We start from the raw sequence: 17,281 nt of genomic DNA on the forward strand, positions 1-17,281 counted from the left end.
TAGTACTTCCCAACTCAGTCATTTTTGGTTCAGGAATGGTGTTGCATATCATGAACATGCCTGCTGATGCTTCACTAGTATGGGTGGTGAGACAGACATGGAGCAGATATCTATTATAGTATATATGATAGCTTTTAAAATATTTTCTAACTAATCCTTTCAGGCTGGTGCATAGATATGGAACTCAACTTTTTATGTCGATCTTATATCCAGCAACCTTGTTGAACTGCCATAATAATTCTAATAATCTGTTTGTAGTTTTTTTGCATTTTCAGTGTAGACAGTCATATCACTGGTGACAAGTGATGGCTTGTTTCTTCTTTTACAATTATTTATATTTATTTCATTGTCATATTATTGAAGTAGCAAGGACCTTCAGTGCTGTGGTTGAAAGAAGTGATTGATAACAAGCACCTAAATTTTATTCTTGACTTTAAAGGGCATGTGCTTACTGTTTCACCATTAAGGATGTTATTTGGTATGGGTATGTTGCAGATATTCTTTTTTCCCCAGTGTTATTGAGGAATAATTGACATACATCACTGTATACATTTAAGGCATATAGCCTGATGGTTTGATTTACATATATTGTGAAATGAGTACCACAATAGGTTCAGCTAATGTCCATCTTCTCATGTAGATACAATAAAAAAAAAAGAAAGAAGAAAATAGTAAAGGAAAAAAATTTCTCCTTGTAATGAGAATTCTTAGGATTTTATACTCTTAACTTCTTTCCTGTATATCATATAACAGTGTTACCTGTAGTTGTCATGTTTTATATCACATCCCCAGTACTAATTTATTTTATAAGTGGAAGTTTGTACCTTTTGACAACTTTCCTCCAACTCTCCCTCCCTCCCTGCCTCTGCTAAGGCCAAGTCTCACCTCTTTTTCTGTGAGGTTTTTTTTTTTTTTTTTTAAGATTCCACGTATAATTGAGATCATACAGTATTTGTCTTTCTCTGTCTGACTTATTTCACTTAGCATAATGCCTTCAAGGTCCATTCATGTTGCTGCAAATGGTAGAACTTCCTTGTTTTTTATGGCTGAATAATATTCCTCTGTGTATGTGTATGTGTGTGCATGTGTGTATACAACTTCTTTACCCATTCATCCATTCATTGACTGTTTTCATAGCTTGGCTATTGTAAATAATGCTGCTATTAACATGGGGGTGCAGATATCTTTTCAAGTTAATGTTATCATTACCTTTGGATATATTCCCAGAAGTGGAACTGCTGGATCATGTGGTGGTTTTATTTTTAATTTTTTGAGGCTCCTCCATACTGTTTTCCATAGTGGCAGTACCAGTTTATAATCCCACCAAGAGTGCACAGCTCTTTTCTCTCCATCCACACTGGCATTTGTTATCTCTTGTCTTTTTGGTGATGGCCATTCTAACTGGCATGAGGTGATGATATCTCATAGTGATTTTAACTCACATTTCTCTAATGACTAGTGATGTTGAGAACTTTTCATTTACTTGTTGGTCTTTTGTATATCTTCTTTGGTGAAATACCTATTCAAGTCTTTTGCCCATTTTTAATTGGGTTATTTGTTGTTTGTTTTTTGTTTGTTTGTTTGTTTGCTGCTGAGTTATATAAGTTCTTTATCTTTTATATGTCAGATATTAGCCCCTTATCAGATATATAGTTTGCAACTATTCTTTTCCCATTCCATAAGTTGTCTTTTCATTTTGTTGATGGTTTCTTTTATGGCACAGAATCTTTTTAGTTTGATGTAGTCTCCCTTTATTTTTTATTTTGTTGCTTGTGCTTTGGTGTCATATCCAAAAAATCTTTACCAAGACCCATGTCATGGAGCTTTGTTCTGTGTTTTCTTCTAGAAGTATCATGGTCTGTGGTCTTACATTTAAGTCTTTAATCCACTTTGAGTGAATCTTTGTGAGTGGTGTAAGAGTGGTAGGTCCAGTTTCATTCTTTACATGTGGATATCCAATTATCCCAGTACCATTTATGGAAAAGACTATGTTTTCTCCATTGAGTATTCTTTGCTCCCTTGTCAGTTATTAGTTGACTGTATATATTTGAGTTTATGTCTGTTCTATTGGTCTATTTATGTTTTTATACCAGTACCATACTGTTTTGATGACTATAACTTTATAGTACAGCTTGAAATCAGGAAGTGTGATACCTCTTGCTTTGTTCTTCTTTCTCATGGTTTCTTTGGTTATTTGGGGTCTTTTCTTGCTCTATATAAAAGGAGTTCTTTTCCTACTTTTGTAAAAAATACCATTGGAAGCTTGGTAGAGATTGCATTGAATCTATAGATGGATTTTGGTAGTATTGACATTTTTAACAATATTAATTCTTCCAATCCATGAACATGGGATACCATTTTATTTATTTGTGTTTTCTTTTTTTTTTTTAACTTGAATTATAGACTTTTATTAAAAATCAGAGGTCCACCAATAATGAAGTTTGTGGTTCAAACATATTTGAAATTAACTACCAGGTAACTTTTCAGGTTTCAGGGCAGAATAAGACTATTTCCACAGAACCCAAGTCATGACTCAGAGAGTTCAAGAAAGGCTTATTTTTTACTCCTATTTGTGTCTTCTTTGATTTCTTTCATCAGTATCTTACAGTTTCAGTATGGGGAACTTTTACTCCCTTAGTTAAATTTATTCCTAAATATTATATTATTTTTGGTGCTGCTGTAAATGTGATTGATTTTTTTTTATTTATTTTTATTTAAATTCAATTAGCCAACATATAGTACATCATTAGTTTTTGATGTAGTATTCAATGATTCATTAGTTGCATATAACACCCAGTGCTTATCACATCACATACCCTCCTTAATGCCCATCACCCAGTTACCCCATCCCCCCACCCTCCTCCTTTTCCAAAACCCTCAGTTTGTTTCCCAGAGTCAAGAGTCTCTTATGGTGAGACTATGGACTCTGAGAAACAAACTGAGAGTTCTAGAGGGGAGGAGGTGGGGGGATAGTTTAGCCTGGTGATGGGTATTAAAGAGGGCACATATTGAATGGAGCACTGGGTGTTATACGCAAACAATGAACCATAGAACACTACATGAAAAACTAATGATGTAATGTATGGTGATTAACATAACATAATAAAATAAAATTTAAAAAAAGTCTCTCATGGTTTGTCTCCTCTCTGATTTCTTCCCATTCAGTTTCCCCTCCCTTCCCCTATGATCCTCTACACTATTTCTTATGTTCCACATATGAGTGAAACCATATGATAATTATCTTTCTCTGATTGACTTATTTCATTTAGCATAATACCCTCCAGTTCCATCCATGTCAATTTGAGTGGTAGGTATTCATCCTTTCTGATGGCTGAGTAATATTCCATTGTATATATGAACCACATCTTCTTTTTTTTTGACAGAGAGAGAGACAGTGAGAAAGGGAACACAAGCAGGGGGAGTGGGAGAGGGAGAAGCAGGCCTCCTGCCAAGCAAGGAGCCTGATGCGGGGCTGGATCCCAGGACCCTGGGATCATGACCTGAGCTGAAGGCAGACGCTTAATGACTGAGCCACCCAGGTGCCCCTGAACCACATCTTCTTTATCCATTCATCTATTGAAGGACATCTTGGCTCCTGCCACAGTTTGGCTATTATGGACGTTGCTGCTATGAACATTGGGGTGCAGCTGCCCCTTCTTTTCACTACATTTGTATCTTTAGGGTAAATACCCAGTAGTGCAATTGCTGGGTCTTATTTTATTTATTTTTTTAGAAATTTGGTTGTTGGTATATAGAAACGTTACTGATTTTTGTATGTTAATTTTGTATCCTACAACTTTACTGAATTCATTGATTAGATCTAACAGTTTGGTTTTTTTTTTTTTTTGGTTGAATATTTAGGATTTTCTATATATAAAATCCTGTTGTCTGCAAATAGAGATAATTTTACTTCTTCCTTTCCAATTCTGATACTTTTTATTTCTTTTTCTTGCCTGATTGCTCTATCTAGGTCTTCTAGTACTATGCTGAATAGGAGTGATGAGGGTGGGCACACTGTCTTGTTCCTGGTCTTAGAGAAAAAGTTTCATCCTTTTATCATACACTGAGTATGATGTTAGTTATGGGCTTGTCATATATGGCCTTTAATATGTTAAGATATGTTCCTTTTATGGTTAATTTGTTGAGTTTTATCGTGAATGAATGTTGAATTTTGTCAAATGATTTTTCTGCATCTATTGAAATAATCATATGATTCTTTTCTTTTATTCTATTAATGTGATATATTATACTGATTGATTTGCATATGTTGAACCATCCTTGCATCCCAGGAATAAATCCCACTTGATCATGGTGAATGGTCCTTTTAATGTGCTGCTGAATTCAGTTTGCTAGTATTTTATTGAGAATTTTTGGATTCATATTCATCAGGATATTGGCCCGCAGTTTTCTTTTCTAGTAATGTCCTTTTTCTGGTTTTGGTATCGATAATACTAGCTTCATAAAATGAGTTTAGGAGTGTTCCCTTCTCTTTGATATGTTTGGAAGAATTTAAGAAGGGTTGTTGTTAATTCTTCTCCAAATGTTTGGTAAAATTCACCAGTGAAACCATCTGTTCCTGGGTTTTTTTTCATTGGGAGATTTTTGATTACTGGCTCAATCTGCTTACTAGTAATTGATCTATTCAGATTTTCTATTTCTTCCTGATTCAGTCTTAGTAACTTGTATGTTTCTAAGAATTTTTCCATTTCTTTTCTATGTCCAGTTTGTTGGCATAGAGTTGTTTATAGTTGTAGATGTTCTTTGTCATGTCAAAGAAGGTTTCTTTTACTCTTAGTTCCTGAAGAGACTTTTGTGTGTGTATGTTTATTTTTTTATTGGTTTTAACATTATGAATAGATTTGACTTTTAGGGAATTATGTGTATTTATTTTATTGAGATAATTGTACCCTTTCCTCCTTTTAACCTGTTAATATAGTGGATTTACATTAATAGATTTTCTAATGTTTAACAAATCTTGAGTTTGGGGATATAAACTTAGTCATGGTGTGTGTGTGTGTGTATGTGTGTGTGTGAGTGTGTGTGTGTGTGTGTGTTTAATACACTGTTGGTTCTGTCTGCTGAGATTCATTTAGGACTTTTCCATCTATAGTAACAAGTGAGGTTGGCCTGTATTTTTCCTTTCTAGCACTGCCCCTGTCCAATTTGGATATCAAAGTTATACTAGTTTCATTAAATGGCTTTGGGAGGGGGTGCTCCATGTTTTCTATTTTCTCAAAGAGTTTGTGTAAAATTGAATTATCTGTTCCTTGAATATTTGGTACAAATACCTGTAAAGCTGTATAGGATCCATGATTTATTTCTGGGAACATTTTAAATGATTGATTCGCTTTCTTTAGTGGTTACAGCTACTTGGGTTTTCTTTTTCCTCTTGAGTCTGTTTTCATCATTTATATTTTTCCAGCAATTTTTCCATTTATTCTTAGTTTTAAAATTTATTGGCATAAGTTCATATATCCTTTTATCTTTTCAATCCCTGCTGTGTCTATAGTTATGCTCCCTTTGCCATTCCTAATATTCTTTCTTTTTTCCATCTCCTTATCTTGTGCTCTATTTTTGTATTTTTTTCAAATAATAAATTTTGGTTCTGTTGATCCTGTCCAGATTGTATCTGGATTTTCTATTTAATTGATTTTTATCTTTATTATTCATTTTATTCTACTTTTCTTGGGTTTATTTTCCTGCTGTTCTTCTAATACCTTAGCTTGGATATTATCTCATTAATTTTTACAGTTTCTCCTTTTCTATTATAAACATTTAAAGTTGTAACATTTCTTTTTAAATACTGCTTTAGGGGTGTCTGGGTGGCTCAGTCATTAAGCGTCTGCCTTCAGCTCAGGTCATAATCCCAGGGACCTGGGATCGAGCCCCGTGTCATTGGGCTCCCTGCTCAGCAGGGAGCCTGCTTCTCCCTCTCCTACTCCCCGTACTTGTATTCCCTCTCTTGCTGTGTCTCTGTCTGTCAAATAAATAAATAAAAATCTTTTAAAAAAAGTAAATGTTAAAAAAATAAAATAAATACTGTTTTGGCTATATCAACCATAATTTGATAAATAAGATTTTCTGTTTATCAATTCTAAGTATATTTTAATTTCCATCATGAATCATTTGACCCGGGAATTGAATTATGTTTTTAGATTTCCTAATGTCGAGTGTTTAAAAAAACAACAACAACAATCTAACCTTTGATGAATTCTTTCTATGTGTCAAGCCTGAGTCTTCACATTTAAATTGATTAACTTATATAATCCTCACAACAACCCCACAAAGTAGGACTATTATAACCTCAATATTTTGTATGTGAAGAATGAGGGACTAAGAATTTAAGCAATTTGCCCCAAATTACACAGTTCCTGAATTGGCAGAGCCAAGATTTAAACCCAGCTGGTTTGGCTACAGGGTATAACCACTGTGCAATAATACTGCTTTCCTTTTAGTAACTGTTCTCATTGTTTTGTTGTTATAATAATAATTATTATTATATTGATTTTTCCACTTAATTCCATTGTAGTCAGAGAAAATGGCCAATGGGATACAGATTCTTTGAAATTGGTTACGGCCTACTTCCCTTGAAGCACACACGGAAACTGTCTGTGTTTCCATGTGTGCTTCAAGGGAATGTGCGTTCAGTAACTCAGGGTTTTAAATGTAACCAATAGAGCAAGCTTATTAATGGCATTATTCAAATATTCCCTCTTCTTACTGAGGCTTTGGTGTGTCTGATCTCTCAACTATTGAGTGGGCTAAAATCTCCCTGTGTTGATGGTAGGTTCAATCCCACAACCCTGAGATCATGACCTGAGCTGAAATCAAGAGTTGGATGCTTAACTGACTGAGCCACCCAGGTGTCCCCACTCTAGCAGTTTTAATATGCACATTTAACATACGAAGTCTAAAGTTAATTATCATCTTTCCTTTCTTCAAACAACACAGGGCTTAGATTGCTTTCCCTAACCACCAGCTCCCACCCTCTGGGCTATCGTGTCCATTACTTCAGTACTGTCTTTTTTAATTCCACCAATTAGCCATTGTATTTATTATTATATGGAACCAGGGTTTCTTTAGAACTACTTCTAAACTTTCTTTAGAAAGTTCTAAAGTTCTAAAGTTCTACTTCTACTCTTTCTTTAGAACTCCTTCTACCAGTGTCTTTGTTTACAATTCCTTCAGGCATCTCTTTAGCCATTGTTTATTCCTGGAGTACCTTTGTCAGAATGCCACTTAGTGTGGGTCTGTGGTGGTAAACCTAAGTTTTATTTGTCTGAGTATGTCTTTATTTTATGCCCAGTCTTAAAAGATGAAGTACCGTTAAGTATAGAATTCATGATTGACAGCCATTTTTCTCAGTACTTTGAAGTTTTTATTATTATTCTGGATTCCGTTGTTGCTGAGGAATCAACTGTCTGTCTAATTGTAATTCTTCATGGTAATCTATTGGAGGGGGAGTCTCTGCTTCTTTTAAGATATTTTATTTTTTGGTGATCTATGGTTTTACTATAATGTGCTTAAGTATTAATTTGTTTTTATATTTTTCCTATTTGGGGTTATTTGAGTTTGCCTGATATGTGGGTTTGTGTCACTTGATCATTTTGGAAAATTTTAGGCCATTGTTATTTTGTATACTGTTTCTCCATGTTCTTGATTTTATCTTCTTGTAGGTATTTTAGGGTAATATGAGTATGTGCTACCTTTGCAGGTCTGATTCTGTTGTTGTCGATCTCTTCTGATTGCTCTTTATTTTTCCTTGTGATTTTTTTTAAATTGAGCCCATGATATTTGGAACTTTATCTTGGTAGTTTTTCCATGCCAGCAAGGATCTGCATTTACCTCTGCCAGCTGCCTGAAGATCCCAGCTTTAAACAACCCACTTTATACTGGCTTCTCTGTTTGGGGCTCTGAGAGCCTCATAAGAAGTATGGATTCTGGCCTCAGAGCCACCTAAATACAGGCATAGTTGAAAACTCTAAGGAAAGGTGTTTCCCCGCTCCACCCACAGCCAGAGCTGAGACTAGCCAACTTCCTCGTTATGTTCTTGGGTGAGGGGTGGTGTTTTCTTACTTGACCCCTGGTAGGCGTTGTTTTCTAGGATACCATGTTTGTTAGGCGTCTTTATATAACCTCTTATCTGGCTTCAACACCTGCTACCCTCTTTTGGAGTCCGTGCTCTCTCATTGTGTTCAGCCTGTGGGTATTTCTCTTTATTAGCTTAACTATGTATTCAAAATGATTAAAAAAAAATATTTTATGAACATATCTTTTTGATTTCTACTGGAGAGGTTTTTTTTAGAAGATTTTATTTATTTATTTATTTATTTAAGAGAAAGAGAGAGAGAGAAAGAGCGAACATGGGGAGGGGCAGAGGGAGAGGGACAAGCAGACTCTGTGCTAAGCACAGAGCCCCACATGGGGCTCAATCTCAAGACCCTGAGATCATGACCTGAGCCAAAACTAAGAGTCAGACTTTTAACTGATTTAGCCACCCAGGTGCCCCTCTACTGGAGAGTTTTTAAAAAGAATCTCTAGTCTGCCATATTGCCAGAGACAAATCTGGCTTCCCCCCGCTCCATGCTACCTAAACAGTTTTAGTCCAGTTGCTGTTGATTCCCTGTGGCTCGTCCAAAGGACTCCTCATTCCTCACCTGCCTGAGCACTCAGCAGCATTTTTCACAGCAGATCTCTCCCTCCTGGACACACTCTCTCTCAGCTTTCAGGACACCATGCTCTCCTGCTTTCTTCCTGCTTCTTTGTCTTCTTAGTCTCCTCTGCCCATATGCCTCTATGTGCCTCTGAACGTTGGCATTTTCCAGAATGTGAGCCTAAGTCCTCTCTTCTCTGTGTATTCACCTCTTGATGATTCTGTCTTTTCCTGAGGTTTTAAATACTACCTGTATGGTGAGGGCTTTCTAATTTACATCTTCATCCCAGACATCTTTTCACATGTCCAGAGTCTCATATCTAACTTTCATTTTGACCAGTCTTCTTGGATAGCTCACAGACTCTCTCACACCTGACACTGACAGATATGAATGTTTGATCTTTCCCTCAAACATCCTCCTGCTCCAGGATTCTCCAACTCAGTAGACACCACACCACACACATAACATTCATGTGGCCCAGGCTTCCTCCTTCTCATGCACATACTCAACCCTCTGAGCCCTTCTCCCTCCACCTCCATGCTGCCATGCCTCCGCCACCAACTTGTCCAACTTCTCTCTCGCCTGCTCTGGGCTGTGCTCACACAACACTGTAGTCATCTTTTAAAATCACATCTTACTCCAAAGCTCAAAGTTATTTTATGAGTTTGTACCTAAACTAACCTAAAATGAATCCCCAAATGGCTCCTGAGTCACTGGAACCCTGTCTACCTCTTCCATCTTATCTTTGGGCCACTCTCCCCCAACTTACCACTTCCATCCAGCTCAGCCTTCTTCCCACTCCCCGAACATTCTGTGCTCCTTCATGGCCTCAGGGTGTTTGCACATGCTATTCTCTCACTGGGAGCAAGCTTTCTCCCATTGCTGGCTTGGCTGACTTCTCTTCTTTAAGGTTCCAAGTTAAACAAGCCCTCTGAAAACATTCTTTGGCATCTAGGTTAGAAGAGGTCTTTCTTTTATTTTTTTCCCATGGAACCCAGATCTTCTCCTTTCTGGCACTTACCACAGATTTTTTTAATCACCTATTTTATTTGTTTACCTGACCAACACCTATCTCTCTCCTGAGGACAGGACTGTGTCTGTGGTTGCTGTGCATAGTATAGCGCCTGTGGCATGAGATTCTCACTATACATTTGGTGACAGGACCCACAAATGAATTTCCTCCCACCCACTCTCCCCAGTTCATAAGCCCTGACAATGCAGGGTCACCTCAGAACAAACAGGGCAGGGCAGGACAACTTGTCATCACTTCCATAGGAACATCCATCATCTGCTGGGCCTTGAACTCTGGCTGTCAGAAGACTCCACTCAGACCATGGCTGTCTCAGGAAAGGGTGCAGTGAATCTCACACACGTCAGGCTCTGCCCCATTTGGGGTGGTGGAGATACATAGGTATAAATTAACACGATTCTAAGACACAGTCCCTCCTGTTTGGTGGGTCAGTGTCTGTATTTCCGATTGACCCTCCCCTGACAAATTTAAGATAAGATTGATTTTGTCTGTTTCTTCTTCTTCAAATTAACAAAATTTACCCTCAATTTGCTTAAAAGGAGGGAAGAAAGCCTGTTTCTAATTTGTTCTGATCCATTTATTAAATGTAATCATACAGTAAAAAAAAATTCAGAGATGTTAAAAACAGCAGGAAAATATTAAACTTTCAGTGTTCAAAGCTTGAATCATAAAATATGTTTCATGGGGCTCTTACTGAAATGGGACACAACCTTAATGACATTCACAATTACTTGCTAAGAGACTCGATGTAACCCAGAAGGCAGAGATAGAGTAACACATCTACCCAGTGTGCTCTTTCTTCATGGAGACCTGACTCTGGGCTGCATCACCCCCTGAGGATTCTGTTGGCTTTGGGAGCGTGGAGTTTAGAGTTCCCTCTGTCTATTCTACGTTTCTTTTTTTAATTAAGAGTGAAATAAGCTAATGGAAAATATTATTCACTTTTGGGGGGATGAAACCTGCTTCTTCCCTCACATCCCTCTTTTTTCTCATCTGCTCCCCTACCCCAACGAAAAATGTATAAGCAAATGTCCATCCTTAGGAGTCCAATGTGGAAAAAAGAAAACTTAACGGAACTACCATTTCATTTCCCAAGGTGCTGTTGAGCGCTTTGTAATAATGGCTTAGAGAAGGATTTCCCTAGACCCCAGAGGATTTACTCATGTTAGAGAAGCAGTTCACATTGATTTATCTCCGTGTATGTGTGCGCCCGCGCACCCGCGCCCTGTATTAGTCCGCTCAGACTGCCATAACAAAGTACCTCCGACTGAGTGCCTTAAAAACCAGAAATTTATTTTCTCACAGTTCTGGAGGCCAAAAGTCCAACATCAGGTGTTGGCAGGGTCGGTTTCTTCTGAGGCTTCTCTGTTTGGTTTGTAGATGATCGTCTTCTCCTCCCTGTGTCTTTACGTGGTCTTCCTTCTTTGTGTGTCTGCGCACCAGTGTCCTCTGCTTAGAAAGACACCTGGAAATGCTATAAAAAAATAAACTGAGGTAAAGAGATGGGGAGATAGGGTGGCGGGTGGGGCAGCTATTTTAGACATAAGGACCAGGGATGGCCTCCCTGCAGTGGGAACTTCGGACCAGAGACAGAAATGAGAGGGGGCATTGCTCCAGACAGGGGGAAGAGCATTGCAAAACCCCAGGCGAGTGGGCAAGGAGCAGAGAAAACCTCAGTGACCCTCAACTTTCTCATCCCCAAACAGGGGTGCTGAGATGTTGTTGTGAAGGGTGGAAATGAAATATCGGATGTAACACATAACATAGAATTGGTCCTCAGTAATGACCATGACTGTCTCTTTTCTCGGCACATCCTGTAGTGCTGGTTTATAAAGCCTTGGGAAGGTAACAAGTGCTGGGTTGTGACCTGATGTGGAAAGTGTCTCAGGCTGCAGAGCTCAGGACTGCCCCTCAGCTTGCCACCCACGGGTGCTGTGGGTGCCTATGAGGTTAACATATTTCCTCCTTCCCCAAATCCAGCACTCTTACTTTCCTGTCTTGCTCACCTGGTCCTGGCTTTCCTCACACCCGACTCACTCCTCAGTCTTCTCTAACTGCAACATGTTCAGTCATGTTCCTCCTTCCTCTGGAACACTCCATGGCTCCCTTTCCCCAGATCTGCCCTTCTGGTTTCCCAGTCCCTCCCCACTTTCCTCCTCCCAACACTTACCTCTGTCCTCCCAATCTCAGCTCCTATTCCAAGCCTTTTTCTTGGCGTCTCTCTTTCCCAGGCACCCATTTATCTCCCACATCATGAAATTACAGATGACTTTATTTTTTTTTTCTGTTGGTTTTTCTCAGTGTTCTCATTTTTAAAAATAATGCTTTGCTTATGTATTGCTTTTAGTAATTAATTAAAAAATCCAAGTTCAATTTTAATTAGAAAATCTCTCTCTCTCTCTCTCTCTCTCTCTCACACACACACACACACACACACACACACACACAGTGTTTATAATCATTTGTCCACCAAAGAATTCAGGGATCTGAATCTAGAATTTAAGTCCCTCAAGAAGATGGCTGCAGGTTTGCATTCAGTAACTCTCTATGTTGTGTCTTTCTCTAAACTTGTGTGCACATTCACACACAACACAGATACCTAGGGCTTGTTGAACCTTGTTAGTTTCTCAACGGGTCACCCCAGATATTTCAAAATTTTAGATTTTTATGAGGATGGGCCTCTCTGGCCTATTCTAAGGAAATTAGATCGTAACTATGCCCTTGGTAGTTTCAGGAGACTGGAAGCAACGGGCTGGTCACAGCCGTGTCTTGCTCGTGGTTGGCTTTGGGTTTTCTCTTGGCCGTTTCGTTTTCAGCTGTCTGCCAGCTCTGCAAGGGCTGTGAGCCTTGTACCTCAGCTGGGTCTGGGCCCTGGAGAGTCTGGAGTCATCGGGAAGGCAATTATGTGGTTTTACTCAATTTTCAAACATGAAGAAGGGTTCAAAGTTGAGTTTCACCATCTAGAAGAGAAATAAATTACATTGCATTGGAAGAGCTAACATAAGATAGAGCATCTGTATGTTCACAGAACTTTCTTGCCCATTTTTGAGAGACTGTTGTTATTCATTTGCTGATTTTGCTGTGTTTTGAGTAGATTATCTCTCAGGTCATTTTAAAGCCCTGGCAGCCTGGTTTTCCCCCCCCCCGCCCCCGGGGCAGAGTGTGAACAAATTCAGAAGCCTCAGAGAACAACAAAGAACCTGACACTCCTACCCCTACTGGGGGAGACCAGAGCAAAACGTTGAAAGAAAAAGTATTTTGTTTCTTCAAAATCCTTATTTTGAGCACTTAGCAGCTATGCCCCTTGAGTATGAATGCTTCCTCTCAACACCGAGGTGGTGTCTGGAGTGTTAATCTTTTCCACACCAGAACTTGATGATTCAAGAACATTCCAACATAGCTCTCAAGCCTCCCTTTCCTCATCTGTAAGATGGGGTGATGCCTACCTCACATGGCAGTTGTAAGAATGAAGAGGATTACGTGGATTAACAAGTGAGGTTTGGGTAAAGCACCCAGTCCAGAATCTGGCTTGTGGTGGGTACTCGATCAATGGTAGCACAACGATGATGAAAATGAGTCAGCTATGGCCTTGCGGTGGGGAAACGCTCTAGGGCCTGGTCACATTCAGTCAGAACCTAATTTCACGTGGTCTGCCTGTGGGGCGGGTTTAACCCTGTGGTTATGGGGCAGGGTTGGGGGAGGTTGGAAATGTTACTGATTTATTTTTCCATACATACAACCTGTTTACATTTACGAAAGTAATTAAGCATTCCTGAAGATAAGAACACTGCGCAGTTTGGCTGCCCAGACTGCCACCATGCTGATCTGGGTAGCGGGGAGGGAAGGTAGGGGCATCAGAGGAAGGCTCTTGGGCCAGGAAGCACTGATGCTCAGGTCCCCAGAAGTGCTGGCTTCTCTGACTCAAGTGGCCATTTTCAGAAATAAAGGCAGTCCCCTAAGGCATTAAGGTACCTTGGAATTGCAGTGCCTGGCTGCACATGGGAGCACCCTTCTGTGAGGCTCCGTGTGGCTTGAAAATTTGAGTGGGGGGGGTGCTAAATCTTGTCATTCCCTCTTCAGAGCTGCAGTGCTAACTGCAAATACTCCTGGGAGAAGTAGCATGACAGTCACCTCTCATATAACTTACTTAGGCAGGATTGATTTGTGGAAGCAGATTTGGAGAGTGGGAAAGATTCTGGGGATTTAATGGGGAGAGCAACGAACTGGAAGAAATACAGCGCTGGGGCCTTCAGAAGGGGAAGGGCCCGAGGCCAAACAAAGGCAAACTTTGCGCTCCACATTTTGCCTGGGGCTGATCGACTTTCTCTTGAGCAGCTGCTTCTCCCAGTTTGTGTGCGGAAATACTGTCAACACTTTGAAAATGAGCAGCAGGCTACTGCCATTTAAATAAGGATTTCAGGAAGTAAAAAAAAAAGAAAAAGAAAAAAACTAGCTGGAAATTGGAGTGTGGATTTATGATGCAAAGTATATAATGATATTAACATGCAGAGTGGCAATTTAGGGTTTTATGTTGTGTCCCAAGAACCAGGTATATTTGCTAATTTTGAAAGGCATCATTCTCCTGCATATTTTAGGGCGTAATCACTAATTTCTTGACATTTATTAGAATTCATAAGATTTGGAAGAGAGAAAAAAAATCAGCACAATTTGTTAAATATTTTGGAAAAACGTGACATGACTGTTTTCAAATGTTTTTACTAATAATGAAGGCAAATCCACAATAATATTTATGGATCAAAAGCAAGTGTGATGGTTCAAAATTCTTAGAATGGTTATGTGGGCAGGAAAACTATAGTTATTTTATTCTTTTCCATTTTCTGTATTTTTGTTTAATTTCAAAGAAAATGTTAGTCCTTTATAATGGTAGAATTGCAAATTTGAAATATGTTTCTTTTCTTTTTTCTGCAATAGGGTTACATGATGGAAAACCGAATCTCAGGCCTAAAATGCGACACAGATGTGTTTGTGACTTTTGAAGGTGACAATGTTGTTATGCTGCAGGTAAAATTCAGGAAATGTTTATTCTTCTTAAATGGCATACTTTTCAAGATCAAGAGTTATCCAGAAATCTGAAGTGTTTCATATGTTTTATCTTCATCTGATGTCTTCATTTAATTGGCAGGTGTTTTCCTGTTAAGCACTTGATTTTTGCAGTAGTGGAACAGGGGATTAAATTCTTTCTCTCCTAGCTGATCTTTGACATTGACCCATATCTTCTTTGGTTGAAGAAAACTTCTTCTTGTACCTATTTAGTCAGATTCTTCTACTGGCTATTCCAAAAGAATACTTGAGGACCCAGAAGATGAACAGGCAAAAGACATGAAAAGGCAGGTTATAAAAGGAGGGCAATTGATCAACCTCCCTGGTGATCAGAGACATGCACATGAGGGCATACTACACTACTGTTTTCTCCATCAAATTGGCTCATGTTTAAGAGCATATTGAAGTCCCAGTGTTGGTGAGAACAAAAGAGGCACTCTTCCATGTTGCTATTAGGCTGTGTGTGATTCCACTTCTGGGACTATCTAAGGTAATAATCCTAAATATGGAAAAACTTTAGGGCACAAACGTTTTCATTAGTACATTATTTATTATAGCAATAATGTTGGAATCTAAATTTTCAACAATAGGAAAATGATTATGTAAATCATGTTCTGGCCACTCAGTGGGCAATTATATAGCTTTTTAAATTGTACTTACAAAGAGTTTATTACAGAAATTAAAAACTTATGATATGGTAAGTAAAAATGATATAAAATTATATATACAATGGGGTCACAATTTGGTGTTTTTACAAAAGAAAAACAGGGACTTGTGGTTCTGCTAAGATGGAATGACCCTATTCCTCCCAGGTCCTCCCTCTTAATAACTGAACACTCTGGACATAACACAACAAACGAGCATAGGAAGACTCTGAAAGGGAGAAAGAAGAAGGCAGGCTGCCTAGGGACCTTGGAACTGGAGGAAGGAAAAGGCAGTAAGTTGTCTGGGTTTCCTTATTGCCTTCTATAAACCCTGGATAAGGGCATATATGTATGCCCTGAATCTCTAATAGGTACAGACAAACTCCAAGAAAAGCCTGTTCTCCCTAGCCAAAACACAGGGAAAGTGGTGGCCTAATAACAAAAAAACCTTTCTAGCAATACTCTCTCTCTCTACATCAGTCAAACAAAATGGAAAAACTGAACACACACACACACACACACGCACGCACACACACACATACCAGTTTCAGCAGGACCTGGCAGGAACTGATCTTTCACCTGACTTCTGATCCATGGAAGTAGTCAGAAGCAGGTAGCAGGTGGTAACATTCCCATTACTCAACCTGGTGCTATTGGTGGGGCCAAGCAGGGAACTAATCTTCTATCCCCTGCCTAGTGGCAGCAAGTGGAGCTTAGATTTTTACATCAGGGTAATGTCAGCAGGGCCCATTGGTAAGCTAAGTCTACACCTGTCCTCAGCAGCAACAAGACCCTTTGAAGTGATATAAGGTGCAACAAATCACCAGTATGCTTAAATCCTTTCACCCCAGTGTCAGCAGGATCCAGTGGTGAGTTGAGCGCCTACCTCCACAACTGGAATGGGGGTCATCAACTAGACTAATCCAGGAGGTATGATAAAAAAACCAAGAAGACTCAAATAACCAATATTAGGAATGAAAATGGGTATATCACTAGTTATCTTGTAGGAACAATGAAGGAACACTAGAAAATAACTTTACATTAATAAATTTGATGACTTAGTCAAATTGACCAATTCCTCAAAACCACAAACACTCAAATCTAACCAACTTGAATAGTCAACCTGAATAGTCCTATCATCTCACAGAAATTGAATTTTTAATAATAATAAAATGCTTCCCCCAAAGAAATCTCCAGGCCAAGGTTTCATTGGAGAATTCTATCAGACACTTAAGGAAGAACTTTATGTAATCTCTTCCAGAAAATAGGAGAGAAGGGAACCCTTCCCAACTCATTTTTTTATTTTAATTTTAATTTTTTTTTAGAGAGAGAGAGAGAGTGCATGAGTGGGTGGAGGGACAGAGGGAGAGAGAGAATCTTAAGCAGGCTCCATGCCCAGCATGGAGCCCGATGTGGGACTTGATCTCATGACCCTGAGATCATGACTTGAGCTGAAATCAAGAGTTGAATGTTTAACCAGCTGAGCCACCCAGATGACCCTAATTCATTTTATATAGTTTGTATTACTCTGATACCAAAAGTAGACACTACAAAAAAGGGAAAACTACATACCAATAACTCTCGTAAATTTAGACATAAGAATCTTCAACAACATACTAACAAATTGAATCTGACAGTGTATAAAATGAATTATACACCATAGCCAAATGGTATTTATTTCTTTTTTTTTTTTAATTTTTTTTATTGTTATGTTAATCCCCATACATTACATCATTAGTTTTAGATATAGTGTTCCATGATTCATTGTTTGTGCATAACACCCAGTGCTCCATGCAGAACGTGCCCTCCTCAATACCCATCACCAGGCTAACCCATCCTCCCAACCCCCTCCCCTCTAGAACCCTCAGTTTGTTTTTCAGAGTCCATTGTCT

The 17,281-nt window shown here is 38.9% G+C and overlaps 1 protein-coding gene across 1 annotated transcript in view; it reads left to right on the plus strand.

The window, feature by feature from the left end:
* ACOXL (acyl-CoA oxidase like) overlaps positions 1–17,281 on the plus strand; it is a 342,867-nt gene that overhangs the window by 176,218 nt on the left and 149,368 nt on the right. The window contains exon 13 of the mRNA XM_032410454.1: positions 14,617–14,706. Coding sequence (XP_032266345.1) covers positions 14,617–14,706 — 90 coding nt within the window. The remainder of the gene's footprint in view (positions 1–14,616; positions 14,707–17,281) is intronic.

The sequence above is a fragment of the Phoca vitulina genome, unplaced genomic scaffold, assembly GCF_004348235.1.
Source record: "Phoca vitulina isolate PV1807 unplaced genomic scaffold, GSC_HSeal_1.0 scaffold12, whole genome shotgun sequence".
NCBI lineage: Eukaryota > Metazoa > Chordata > Mammalia > Carnivora > Phocidae > Phoca > Phoca vitulina.